Genomic DNA, 14432 nt, shown 5'->3' with positions numbered 1-14432 from the left:
ATATAATCCACATATAATGGAAAATATTGTTTCCATTATTGATGTTCCTCCATATTGATTAAAATGAGAAATCCATATAAACCCTTCGGTAGAAAACCTATTCACTCTTAAATCTCTGAACATGTCCTTGATGGTTTTTATTTTTATTTTTTGTTTTAACTAGGACTAAATTTTAAACACAGAACACAAAATATACACAAATTTATGGAAAATATTTGACGGTTTTCTATCTATTTGTATAAAATCCAAACTAATAAAGCCACGCAGAACATTTAAGCATTTTGTAGTGTTTTTTATTTTTTGTGAATTTCTGTTTACGTGTGCTGTACAGTAAATGCATACGTAAAACACTCAACCTCAACATTACTGCACACTGCCCTCATGTGGAGAACAGAAACACCATCCGGTCTGATTGCACATCATCATGCCATCCATAAAACTCTCGTCATATAAGGCATTGTTCAACACTAACACTAATTTTTTTGTTGATAGAAATGAGATTTTATCCTCTGATCTATCACACTGTCTCATCTCTGTAGACACGATGTGCATTATAATGAAGACACCATATGGGGTCTTGTAGAATAAAACAATCTTGTAGAACAGACAAACAAACACAGTGTGAAACGTGTCTCCCAGGATGTGTTCACAACTAGACAAAGGACAAAAAGCAACACAGAGGCATAAGGAAGCTCTCAGCGTGGAGAAGGTCTTCTCTGGGTAAGAAGTTTTATCATTTTTTGAATACATCCTTCTCTGTATCAGCAATTGATACCTACAGTATAAACATAATGTCTGCAAACAGAAAATAGAATTATAGACAATGTAGTTTCAATATGAGATTTCATGTCCTCATATGAAGACATTCAGGTCTCGAAGCGATTAATGGTTTATAACTCCTTTTAATTGTTTTGGGTTCGACTGAATCAGCTTTTTTTTTTTTTTTTTTTTGTCTTTCGGCTGCTCCCATCGAGGGGTTGCCACAGCGTACCATCTGTTCCACACACAACTTGGCACAAGATTTTTTACGCCGGATGTCCTTTACACGTTTCTAACTGGGCGATGGATTGGCACTGGCTGGATGGTATGGGTTGAGGGTCTTCCCCAAGGACCTAACAGGGGCAACCCACCGGCAGCAGGGATCTTAAAAGTAGGAATCCACAGACAGTGACGTTACTGTACATCAGCGGTTCTTAAACGTGATCCTGAAGAACCTCGTGTCCTTCACACTAGTGTCTCAGTCCAGATTTAACTAATTAGCCTGATTTAATTAAAAATCTTTTTTCCTTAACCGGAGCCAGATCTAAATTAAACCTGGACGATGTACAAAACATGTACAAAAATTAACAAAATTTAGTTGGCAAAGGTTTTATCAATATGGAATTAAACTTAGTCATCTTTTAGCCTATCAACTGTCCCTACCTTTAATTTCAGAGGAGGACCAGGCTTTCTTTAACACTCCTCTTACAAAAGGAGAAGCCAAAGGGTTGGATGGTTTTCCTCTAGATCTTTTTAGAAAATTTTGTCACAACTCTAACCTATTGGAAGACAGTCTAAGCTAGTGCTGGGCGATATGGAAAAATCATATATCACGATATGGATTATTTTATATCACGATAACGATATATATCACAATATACCACCCACAATAAAGTAAGTTTTCAGTTTAACAAAAATATCATTGCATACTTTTTTTTGCAACTTTATTTTGAAGTGACATTTAACTGAACAGTCACAAATGAGAAAAATACATTTTAGTTTAGCAATATAAATGTATCAACTGACAGATGTGGTGGAGGTAGAGCTACAGTAGCCTTCACATTTTTTATCCACATCATAGTTATTTAAATAGTATTATCAAAATAAACTTTATTTAAAAAAAAAAAATTAAAGTGCACAACCATTTCAAGTTTCGCGTCTTTTGGCAGAGTTTGCACATGATTTTCTTCTGCTCCGTGTCAAAGCTCTTGAAGCCAAAATGCAACCAAATCACTGACGTACCCCCACGTTTCGGTAAAAGTACTTCTTGGGCTGCTTCCTGCATAGCAGTTTCAGTTTGTTGCGACTCCGAGCATTCATCTTCAACCTCTTGCGTCTCCATCTTTAAGCACTCACGAGTTAACTAGCGTAAAGCATGTCGCAACAACGTAAAGCGTCATGTCGCAAAACCACAAGACGGAGTTTCTTTGCGAAAAAGTTCATTTTTATTCTTGATCATCACTTATATAAAGGGTAGAGTATGCACTGCATAGCGATAAGACTTCATTATTTTTTTAAGGCCATGTCTCTAGTATCTCTGAGTCTCCGTTTGCCTATTTAATGCAATATTTTCTATAGTAATTGATAAAATTAGGTTAGAAACGATAGAAACGATAGAAAAGAAATAGGACGATAGACACTTTTCTATCTTCCCCACGATATATATCGTCATATCGCCCAGCACTAGTCTTACCCCAGGTTCCTGGAAGACTGCCTCTTTTAGGTTGTTTCTCAAAAAACGAAATTCAAAAAAACGAAAAAAGGACTCATTGGACTGTGCCTCATACCACCCAATCAGTTTACTAAATGTGGATTTTAGGGCTAAAGATTTTAAGGCCAAAGCCTTGGCTCGCCCTCTGGAGAGAATTCTACCTAAGATCATTAAACCTGACCAAACTGGTCAGCAGTTCAGACAGCATGCGTCGTCTCCTGAATATAATACAGTATATCAGTTAAATACAGATGGTGACCTGGCCGATATAATATCTCTGGATGCATAAAAGGCATGGATGCAGTGTTGGAAAAATTCAATTAGGGCTCCAACTACATCAGACTAGTTAAACTTCTTTACTCTGATTCAACAGCTGTGGTTAACACCAGTGGATTATCATCAGGTAGATTATCAATTCACAGAGGCTGCTGTCAGGACTGCAACCCGTCGCCTCTGCTGTTGGCCTCATTCATCGAACCCTTGACAGAAAGAATCCGCATAACGGCATCCAGAGGGTGAAGGCAGGTGGGATGGAACATGAGGCAGCCACAGTCATCAATTCCTTGTGTGTTGGAGACAGATAATCAGTATAGACAGTGTAGTGGATACAAAAGAAACTTATACAAAAATAAAATATTAAATTACAATGTCCATTTTACATCACTGACCCTGGGTTTCCGAGTCTCTAGTGTCTCCGAGTCTCCCCATGTCTCTAGTGTCTGTCTCCGAGTCTCCCCATGTCTCTAGTGCCTCCGAGTCTCTACATGTCTCTAGTGTCTCCAAGTCTCCCCATTTCTCTAGTGTCTCCGAGTCTCCCCATGTCTCTAGTATCTCTAAGTCTCCCTTTGTCTCTAGTGTCTCCGAGTCTCCCCATGTCTCTAGTGCCTCCGAGTCTCCCCATGTCTCTAGTATCTCTGACTCTCCCCATGTCTCTAGTATCTCTGAGTCTCCCCTTGTCTCTAGTGTCTCCAAGTCTCCCCATGTCTCTAGTGTCTCCAAGTCTCCCCATGTCTCTAGTGTCTACGAGTCTCCCCATGTCTCTAGTATCTCTGAGTCTCCCCTTGTCTCTAGTGTCTCCGAGTCTCCCCATGTCTCTAGTGCCTCCGAGTCTCCCCATGTCTCTAGTATCTCTGAGTCTCCCCACGTCTCTAGTATCTCTGAGTCTCCCCATGTCTCTAGTATCTCTGAGTCTCCCCTTGTCTCTAGTGTCTCCGAGTCTCCCCATGTCTCCAGTGTCTTCAAGTCTCCCCATGTCTCTAGTATCTCTGAGTCTCCCCTTGTCTCTAGTGTCTCTGAGTCTCCCCATGTCTCTAGTGTCTCCGAGTCTCCCCATGTCTCTAGTGTCTCCGGGTCTCCCCATGTCTCTAGTGTCTCCGAGACTCTTGTCTTGTCCCCGTTTCAGCTTCATGTTAGCTTGAGTCTGTTTTTCGTCCTTAAGTTTGTGTCTCAACATGGTGCTTATATTTTGTGTAATGGGTATTAGAGCCTGTGTATTGTCAGTTAAGCAGGTATTTCAGCATAATGCTTATGTTTTGTGTCTTGTCATAGAGCCTGGGTATTGTTTAGTTATGGGTAGTATAATTTGAGTGTGTTAGTTTCTTTGTGTGTTTTGTTTCGTTGTGATTCCTGTTGTTCTATGTCCTGATTAAAGACTCTTTTGTTCGAAAACACCCCTCTGTGCCTATGCCTGCCCTTTTCTGCCCACGGCAATAACAGCCTATTAATGACAGCAGATGCAGGGGATCCAGTGTCTCAGGTAGTGAAGAAATGATGAAGCCTCTGACCAGCCACTCACAGCACATCACAACTGAGGTGATAATCGTGGGGAAAGTAGGATGGCGGTCCTTTGGGAATCTTTTCCCCTTAATGACAAAATTTAAGCAGGATATGAATAGGTGGACCTCTTTGTCAATTCTTTTTATTTATTAATTTTTTTTTTAAATGAACACAATTAACATGAAAGTACTTCAAGCAGCTGGTGGCCACACCAGATACTGACTGGTACTTTTGATTTTGAGCCTCCCTTCATTCAGGGACACATTGGGAAACATTTTTAGTTTATGTCTTATGGTGTTGACTCTTTTAGTGTTCATACAAATATTTACACATTAAGTTTACTGAAAGTAAAAACAGTTAAAAGTCAGAGGAGGTTTCTTTTTTTACTGTATGTATTCAAAATGATTAGATTGTCCCTGATTCTCCCTGATTCTCCCTAATTGTGCTGGTGCTGAGGACTCTGTGCAGATTGCCGCCTGTTCTTGAAAGATCGATATTTCTATATTGGGCAAAAGCTTCTCCGTGTATCGCATGATGGATTTTGTCACAGTGGCCTTGTTTACACAGAGGATCAAATCAACATCTGTTTCTCCTTCTGAAGCGGATTATAAAGTTCTTATTCAACTCCTTTGGGCAGATCTTATATTCCGACGGAACCGATACATCTATCAGATGATGAAGAATTCAGTATATATGATGTCAGACCAGTTGTTATTAATCTTAACATCAGTTTGCACAGGCATCTCACATAGGACTTTTGGCTGAGGAATTTTCCCTCATCTTGTCCTCCTTCAGATTCCAGTTCCACCATTGCCCCGGCACGTGGAACATGCTGTCCTCTTGGCTAGTGTCCGGTGGATGTTTTTCACCAGGTTGTTGTGTTGCCATATATACAGTAGGGCGTGTTGACCATTGTTTCACACATACTAACAATATAATTGTTAAACTACAACTAACAAAGCAACTGACACAAATTTATCAATCAAAGAAAACATGGTATCGGTGCTAAAAAGTGGAGTGGAAAAAGTAACTTTTCAGATAGGATCATAGAGCATAATTTTTATAATACTTACAGTAATGCTTTTTATCTCCTGATGATATATCATCTTTATTAAATATGCAAATACAGTTATATTGTTATCAGAAAAACACACTTGGTAATATACAATTTCATGCCCTTTTAAGTAGTGTCCATAACTTCTTTGTTCAAATTCAAATCTTTCAATGATCTTATTTGTCATTCAGATGAAACTTGGCCAATTAAGATTTGACAAAGCATACACCTGAAAAAGAATATTATTCTAAAATGCAAAACTAATGTAACATTAATTTGACATGGTCATGGGCACTACAGATTTTTTATTTTTTTTACTTTTAACAAAAAAGAATTTAAGCAACATTTTTTTTACAGGTCACATGCTTCTAGAAGTTTACACCAATTTTAGTACTGTATCAATACTCTTAACGAAATATGAATAATTTGCATTTTAAATGATTATTGTTTAATGTAGAAAAATTGCCATTTTTTTGGGCTCATATAAAATCATCTCTCCAAAACAGCTAAAGTTAGCAACTTAAAATGTTTATGAAAGCAAGATTGGTCACTTCCATGTTAGACATAACTTCGTCACACACATTTTCTGTATTATATGTATAACATAAATAAATAAATAAATAAATAAATAAATATATATATATATATATATATATATATATATATATATATATATATATATATATATATATAAAATCAGCACCAATCCTGTTCCGTTCCAATTGTTCTGTTCCACCAATTGGCCGATTATTATTATTATTATTATTATTATTGTTGTTGTTGTTGTTTTTGTTGTTGCTGCTGCTGATGTTGGCGCAGATAAACACGTATCATCATAATATCAAGGTAAGAAAGATTATTAATGTGACAAAATTATATTTACAAAACACAACCACTAAAAGTGAAATTCCTACAGGTGATTAATTTCTCACGTTTGTGTTGGTGTGAGCCATCAGCTCCTCCTCTGTAGTTTCAGGATATAATGAAAGCCACACCTTCCTCATTGAATTACAGGAGTGGTTTAATTACATCCTTCTGTTTCACGTAAAAAGGGTGCCAGCTTACAAACGCACACAATCACTTCATCTCCCGCAGATCGCACTTCCGGTCTTTCAGTCAACCGAGAATGATTAAATCTCATTAAGGGTCAAGTGGTGGGATCTGCGGCTACCCAGGGGACACACAAGCCCTTCTACAGCTGAGGGTTTTTCTCTGTTCTGTCAGGTAGGTCTGATTTACCGGCTACACCTTTTAATGCTTTATGCTTTATCAATGTACAGTATTATCTTCTATCATAAAAAACTGAATTATATATATATATATATATATATATATATATATATATATATATATATATATATTTATATATATAATATGTATAATATATATAATATTATTTAATATTATATATATAATAATATAATATAAAGCTATATATATATATATATATATATATATATATATATATATATATAAACACAAACAGAAGCTGTTCAAGTCAAAGCGGGACTTTTGATTGTGCAGATTATCCCAGTGTTTCTCTAGTTCTTGTGTACTATCAAGGTAAAAAGTATTTGTCCAAACCTGTTAATCTTTAAATTCAGGTTTTTTAATCTTATCGCCAGTAAAGGACACTAGTTGGTTGGTTTAGGAATTTTCCTGGCTTTATTTATAAAATGTATTTAAAAAAATCAAGCTTTGAAATACAATATTCCTTAATTTGTGCAATAATTAACAATTTAACTTCTTTAATACTCCTTAATTAGCTTGAACAAAAACCCACTTTAATAATAATACCTTATACAATACAAATATGCAACTGGTGAAGTGGAACAGAGGAAAATGTACACAAAACAAATTACGTGAAAATTTGCATGAATAATTTTTACTTCAAAAAATTGATTTGAGGGCGCAGTCTATTGTCATATATAAACTTTACAAAACCTAAATTAAAGTTTTTTAAATATTCAACTCATTTAAATCCCACAGATTAACTAATGACGCAAATGCACTGCTTGTGATGGAGACGATATTGATAAACACCTTTATATAGGGGAAGAGCTACTCTACCAACACGCAATCTGAACCACTTATGTCATTAAATATATATTTATATATAATCTAGCCATTCAAGTTAAGGTTAGCGCTGTCCTGAGTATGATTGTTTATCATCTGCATATGAGTCTACTTCACTTAAGAAATGTCAAAATGACTTATTTGAACAACATACTGTCAAAGGAAAAAGTCAAATAAAGTGTTGAAATATGCAATACTTCTTAATTTACTGTTTCACTTTAACCGTAACACGTTTTCATATTTTACAAATCAGCAAATGAAATGAACCCCTAAAAAAAATAAATTAGGAGTGAATTAGACTTTCAGGTACAGGTCACAATCAGCTTTATATACAGTATAAAAAAAATTTACAAACCCGAATTAACCTTTTTAAAAAATTTATTACTCCTATTTAAATCCCACAGATTAACTAAGCAACAGCTTTTCATCATTAAAGCACAAATATACAGTATGAAGATACTGAAGACCATAAGCGTAACTGTCCCACTTTACCAATATTCACCTAATTTACAAACAAACAAATGATAATAATTGAGTTATTTGACACACTTGTCAAACCTAAAGTATATCTATTAAATCATATTTCTATATACTTAATATGAATAAAGTTTATTGTTTATTAAACACATTTTTTATTTTAATACTTTTATAATATTTGCATTTAATTTAATTCAAATGAGGAATTGTTTTAATGATATGTTTATTAGGCAACTAATATTTTAAAATCCTATTATCTGATATTTTTAGGGGGAAAGTATTGAAAAAGATTTCAGTATCATCCACAGATTACAGAAACACCAGTAGAAATCTGGAGACAGTGCAGTGTATTACCCGAGACACACAGAATAAAATAAAATTCTAATTTTATTCATCACATTTACAGCTATAATAGTACGATATGCAATAAAATGCTTATCTGATACCTAAAATAGAAAATTGAGTATTCAAATAAAGTAATAAAATATGAAATAAGAGAAAATTATACAAATATAAAAACTGTTGGACAATTTACAACATGTACAAGTGATAAAATAGTATTCAAATAGATGTTAAGTGTATAGGTTATAGAGAATAAGTTACTGTACAACTGCGGGCAGTTAGTCCTCATTTGTGTAAAAAAATGACAATGTCCAAAGACAAGCAGAACAATGTGTTAAGAGCAAAGAATAGTTTTAGAAAGTCTTTTATTCCACAGGATGTTTTGCCAAATAAAGTTTTAAATCGTTTTTTATTTATTTCTGTACATGCAGTGCATTTAATAATAGCAGACTGAATCTATCTAACTATATACAGTATCTGACTGTCTATCCATCCATCGATCAAGGCATGTCGAAAATGTTTGAAGAATGTTAAGAATGCTCTTAATGATCTTCATTGTTGGCTCAAAAAACCTCATTATTTCATTACATATATTTTTTCTTACAGGAAGAAACTAAATACGAAAATGGGCACGCATCATTTCCATCATCTTCTTGGCCTTTGTGTTTTCCTGCTTCTCATTTCTCAAGGTACAAACACACATTTTGCAGATCTACAGAATGATAAAGTTAATATAGACTTTAATATAGAGCGCACAAAATGTGCAAACATCACAAAAAAAACAACTAAAAAAAACTAAAAAAAAATACAACTACTGGAGCCTTAGTCTGAAAAATTTACATTTTGGCATTTGGCAAGTACCCTTATCCAGAGCATTAAGGCATTTTTATCTTATTAAAAATGCGAGCCATTGAGGGTAAAGGGTCATGCACAAGGTGCCTAAAAATGGCAACCTGGGATTTGAACCTGGGACCTTTTAGAATCCTAAGTGAATCCTTATAGAAAACAGTTTTCAATTTTCTTGTCTCATATTTAAACATAAACCCAGGTGTTATTGTGACCCTATTGACAAGGTCTCTGTAATAAATAAATAAATAAATAAATAAATAAATAAAAGCACCATGTGGTTAATGTGAATGACACAGGAGGCTTATGGATAGTTTAAAGTCAGAATAAATTAATGCACGAGCTGGTTTGAGCAGAAGTGTTTACCTTAAGGCAAAACAGTAAATTAGCATAAATTCCACTTGTTGATGTTCTTTAATAAATAGTTTAATTAGTTTGGCTGCATTCTTTTGTTTATGATGAAGAAATATGTCAGCATGTTAAAATCTAAAATGTTAATTTTAATTGGAGTAAAGTAATTTTGTACTGTATTATACCAACATAACACCAATTCTAGGCCAAGGGTGGAGACAGAGTTCCTGGAAGCAATCAAAGCAAATATTTTAATCATTACAGGAGTGATTACTTCAGGTGATAACTGGGTACAAAAATGTTGCATCGCAATGTATTTCTCAACTCCAGTCCACACCTTCATCTGATAAGAAGGAAGAACCAGTACGCAGGAGAGTCTTTTCATGTGTAGTCCTTCTTCCAAACTTCAGTTAGTCCTTAACGCCATACCCTTGGGTATTCTGGTAGTCGATCACTAATGCCGGGTATTATTAAACCTCAGTGAATACAACCAATACTGTCTTTATGATACTGAAAATATTACTATTACACATTCTGTGGTTATACTGTACACTGCCCTGCCAAAAAATGTCACCACCTGGATTTAAGCAATAATAATTACTGCAGTGATTAATACGGTTCAGCAGCAACACGTCTGAACAACTAATCTTTTTATTTCTATAAACAACCATGTCATTGTGGTCGTGAGGAAGATGTTTCAGAAGGGTCAAATTATTGTACTGCATCCGGCAAAGACAACAAAAAGCAGATTGCTGAAATTGGGTTCACAATTTTCCAATACATTATTAACACCTGGAAGGACAGTGATTTCGAGGGATTTTTTACTTTTAGCGGTTCAACTCACCCATCATCAACACAAGTTTTGGAGAGACACTAATGTAACTCTGAACAGCAATAAATCTTGTGACATTGCCTAAGTTTATTGTACCTAGGCCACAGTGAATGCATGCCACAATCAAAAATTTGGCTGGGAAGAGTATTTTTCTTGCAGCCAAAAGATTATAACATGGAGCTCGCTCATTAACAATACTTTCATGAAAATTGTCGGCCAGTCAACAACCAAGTCCGTGTTTTTGCTAAATGCTGGATGAATGTATTACATGAGTATTTTAATGACACAAAAATCTAGAAAACAAACAATATCACTATTTCCCATTTTGTTTCCTTTTTCCCAGGACACAGTGACTTCGCAATTAATTCAAAGGCCGTTCTGCAGAAATGCACAGACCAGTGGACCCTGAAGGAAACCCAACCTGTACCGCGGCTTTCAAAAATGACCGTATGCCTGGACATGCGCTTGTTAACCATAGGAAAGTGGATGGCCTTCAGCTACACCACCCCTCACTCACCGTCCTATGAACTGGCACTGCAGGGTGACAGGGATGCCGTGTACGCCTGGCTCCAGGGTGTGCAGCACCGTTTCCCTGTGCGACTGGCACCTGAACATTGGCACCGTCTGTGTCTACACATTGACTCAGTACGTAACCGCATCAGTCTGAGCGTTAACAGCAGTAAGGATGTGCATGAGCGTATGGTGGCTGTTAAAGCCTTGCGACCCAGTGGCAACCTACAGCTGGGGTTTCATTCCTGGGAAGTCTGTCCAGGAAGCAGTATGGCCACTATTGAGCTACATCTGTTCAGAATATGGGGGGACATGAGGGAGCATTCAGACTGTGAGGATGGAACGATCGTAAGCTGGGACTCAAATTTGTGGAGAATCAGTCGAGGCCAGACCTGGATCCAGGACAACACACTCTCCTGCAGTGAGTACAATAAACATAAAGAGTTTGGCTTTAACCAAAAAGATTTTTAATCATTTTGGAAGTCTGGTAGTAACACACCTTAAAATTATGACAACAATTTTGACTGGAAAATAATGACATAACCATTCTTGAAAAAAAAAAACAACAACAGGTATGTAAGGGTAGTAAACCCCAGGCAGGATAGAAATTAGGATGGAGAATGAAACAATATTTAAGCTTCATATAACATTTGTATAGTATCACACACTTTTGTAAACTATGTACTTGTAGTTGTGATGCTGAGTTTACGTTCATGTTTCTATATAATCTGCATTATGACTCTACTCTCTTTTTATCCATGCAGAACCTTACACTACTACTACAATTAAAGCTCCAGTTGCTAATTCTACAATCAGGAGTACAACATTGAGAACTACACATAATTCATCAACTAATACATCTGCCACAACATCACATACTTCTAGTATGGGAAAAACTGTTAAAAGTACTACTGATACTCCGAAGGTATCTCAGTCTTCTGGAGATTCTACAAAAAGGTCTTCTACTTTGCCCAATGGTGTTAAACATACGACTCCTACATCCAAGGGTACTCAACCCACCAAAAATTCATCTTCTTTGGCCACTAGTGTTAAATATACGACTCCTACATCCAAGGGTACTCAACCTACCAAAAATTCATCTTCTTTGGCCACTAGTGTTAAATATACGACTCCTACATCCAAGGGTACTCAACCCACCAAAAATTCATCTTTTTTGGCCACTAGTGTTAAACATACGACTCCTACATCCAAGGGTACTCAACCTACCAAAAATTCATCTTCTTTGGCCACTAGTGTTAAATATACGACTCCTACATCCAAGGGTACTCAACCCACCAAAAATTCATCTTCTTTGGCCACTAGTGTTAAATATACGACTCCTACATCCAAGGGTACTAAACCTACCAAAAGTTCTTCTTCTTTGGCCACTAGTGTTAAATATACGACTCCTACATCCAAGGGTACTAAACCTACCAAAAGTTCTTCTTCTTTGGCCACTAGTGTTAAATATACGACTCCTACATCCAAGGGTACTAAACCCACCAAAAGTTCTTCTTCTTTGGCCACTAGTGTTAAATATACGACTCCTACATCCAAGGGTACTCAACCCACCAAAAATTCATCTTCTTTGGCCACTAGTGTTAAATATACGACTCCTACATCCAAGGGTACTCAACCTACCAAAAATTCATCTTCTTTGGCCACTAGTGTTAAATATACGACTCCTACATCCAAGGGTACTCAACCCACCAAAAATTCATCTTCTTTGGCCACTAGTGTTAAACATACGACTCCTACATCCAAGGGTACTCAACCCACCAAAAATTCATCTTCTTTGGCCATTAGTGTTAAATATACGACACCTACATCCAAGGGTACTCAACCCACCAAAAATTCATCTTCTTTGGCCACTAGTGTTAAACATACGACTCCTACATCCAAGGGTACTCAACCCACCAAAAATTCATCTTCTTTGGCCACTGGTGTTAAATATACGACACCTACATCCAAGGGTACTCAACCCACCAAAAATTCATCTTCTTTGGCCACTGGTGTTAAACATACGACTCCTACATCCAAGGGTACTCAACCTACCAAAAGTTCATCTTCTTTGGCCACTGGTGTTAAACATACGACTCCTACATCCAAGGGTACTCAACCCACCAAAAATTCATCTTCTTTGGCCACTAGTGTTAAACATACGACTCCTACATCCAAGGGTACTCAACCTACCAAAAGTTCATCTTCTTTGGCCACTGGTGTTAAATATACGACTCCTACATCCAAGGGTACTCAACCCACCAAAAGTTCATCTTCTTTGGCCACTGGTGTTAAATATACGACTCCTACATCCAATGGTACCCAACCTACCAAAAGACCTTCTACTATAGCCAGCACTCTAACATCTGCTTCATATCTTACTCCATACGCTAAAGGTTCTACTTCTTCGAAAGGGTCTACTTTTAAGCCCAATTCAGCTGTTGTGACTGTTCCTAGCCTTATTAAAACTTCTCTCATCAAAGATGCGACTACAAATCCTTCTCCTACCAACGCATCAGCACGTGTAACAAATGTTAGCGTGACTTCCACCAAAGCTGTTACAACAAGCAATACAGCCCAAACAAACACTAGAAGAAGTGTTACCCATAATTCAAATTCTGATACTTTTACTACTACTACATTTAATCATGATGCCACCAAAGACACTACAAGACAGACTAATCATACTTCAGTCTCTACTCCTTCTACTACTACCAAAGCTGTTACATCTAGTAATGGAATCACCAAAAATAATACGAGAAACATTAGCCATAATACCACATCTAATGCAGAATTACCAACTGCCAACAACACTACAAGAAATAAATCAGAAAATACAACTTTGAAGACTTCTACTCCTCGCAAGGCTGTTACCACCATGGGTACTATAAGAACTACTATCCATAGAACATCTTTGAATCCTTTACCTACTGTTAAATCTGTAACAAGTAGATCAAGCACCACAAAAGGTACTACATAACATTGGGGCCATGGTGTAACTTATTCTTTGCCCACTGGTATTACATATAGGATGTCTAATTCCAATGCTTTTTTTGGCATATTAAAAAATCTGCTAGGAAAAAAAATCATTGACAACAATGTACAGATAACAATATACAGAAAGCATGCATAAGAAGACAAATGTTAATATAATGTAGTTTCAGTTCACATATTCATGTTAATTTTTCAGTGCACTACTCTCTTTTGAACCGAAAAAAACTTAACATGCTGGAACTACCTTTGTGTGCGATGCATCTCTCGCGCAGTAGCTCTTGCCCTGTTCTTAGGGTCTCTATGTAGCAGCACCAGGCTTGAACTACAGTATATTGTAATGATAACGCCTGTCTTTGTTCAGACAACAGTTTATATTTTTGTGTGTGTGTGTGTGAGACAACCTGAAGTTGTGTCAAAGACACAAATAAATTATGTTTTTTGTTTTTGTTTTGTAACCATGTGAATTTAAATTAAATCTGTTGAACTCATAAATAAAATCTGCCTCATCATTGCTAATGTAATGTTTTTCAATGACCATAAAAACGTTGTAGTATAGAAAATGCATTCAGCATTTGTAAAAGATCTTAAAACCCTTTAACACCTTTGCAATACAGTATATAAGGTATATACTAGCAGGTATATACTATATACCATATACTAGCAGGTATATACTATAGCAGTATAAAAGATATATTATAACAACC

General features: G+C 36.2%; 1 protein-coding gene across 1 annotated transcript; it reads left to right on the top strand.

Annotated features, from left to right (window-relative positions):
• The first annotated feature begins 6410 nt into the window (after positions 1–6410).
• Positions 6411–14219, top strand: LOC128514306 (mucin-5AC-like). Its single transcript, XM_053488101.1, has 4 exons — positions 6411–6524; positions 8802–8884; positions 10568–11155; positions 11499–14219. The coding sequence occupies exons 2-4, from the start codon at positions 8821–8823 to the stop codon at positions 13712–13714; spliced, it is 2868 nt and encodes a 955-aa protein (XP_053344076.1). The 5' UTR covers positions 6411–6524; positions 8802–8820; the 3' UTR covers positions 13715–14219.
• The last annotated feature ends 213 nt before the right edge of the window (positions 14220–14432 follow it).

The sequence above is a fragment of the Clarias gariepinus genome, chromosome 26 (genome assembly GCF_024256425.1).
Source record: "Clarias gariepinus isolate MV-2021 ecotype Netherlands chromosome 26, CGAR_prim_01v2, whole genome shotgun sequence".
NCBI classification, from domain to species: domain Eukaryota; kingdom Metazoa; phylum Chordata; class Actinopteri; order Siluriformes; family Clariidae; genus Clarias; species Clarias gariepinus.
The sequence above is the reverse complement of the archived record's forward strand: the minus strand, read 5'-3'. Positions and strand labels throughout refer to the sequence as shown.

Coding starts and splice junctions, on each gene's coding strand:
- LOC128514306 (XM_053488101.1), top strand. CDS start 8,821: ATGGGCACGCATCATTTCCATCATCTTCTTGGCCTTTGTGTTTTCCTG. Junction 8,885..10,567: donor CCTGCTTCTCATTTCTCAAG/GTACAAACACAC, acceptor CCTTTTTCCCAG/GACACAGTGACTTCGCAATT. Junction 11,156..11,498: donor GGACAACACACTCTCCTGCA/GTGAGTACAATA, acceptor TTATCCATGCAG/AACCTTACACTACTACTACA.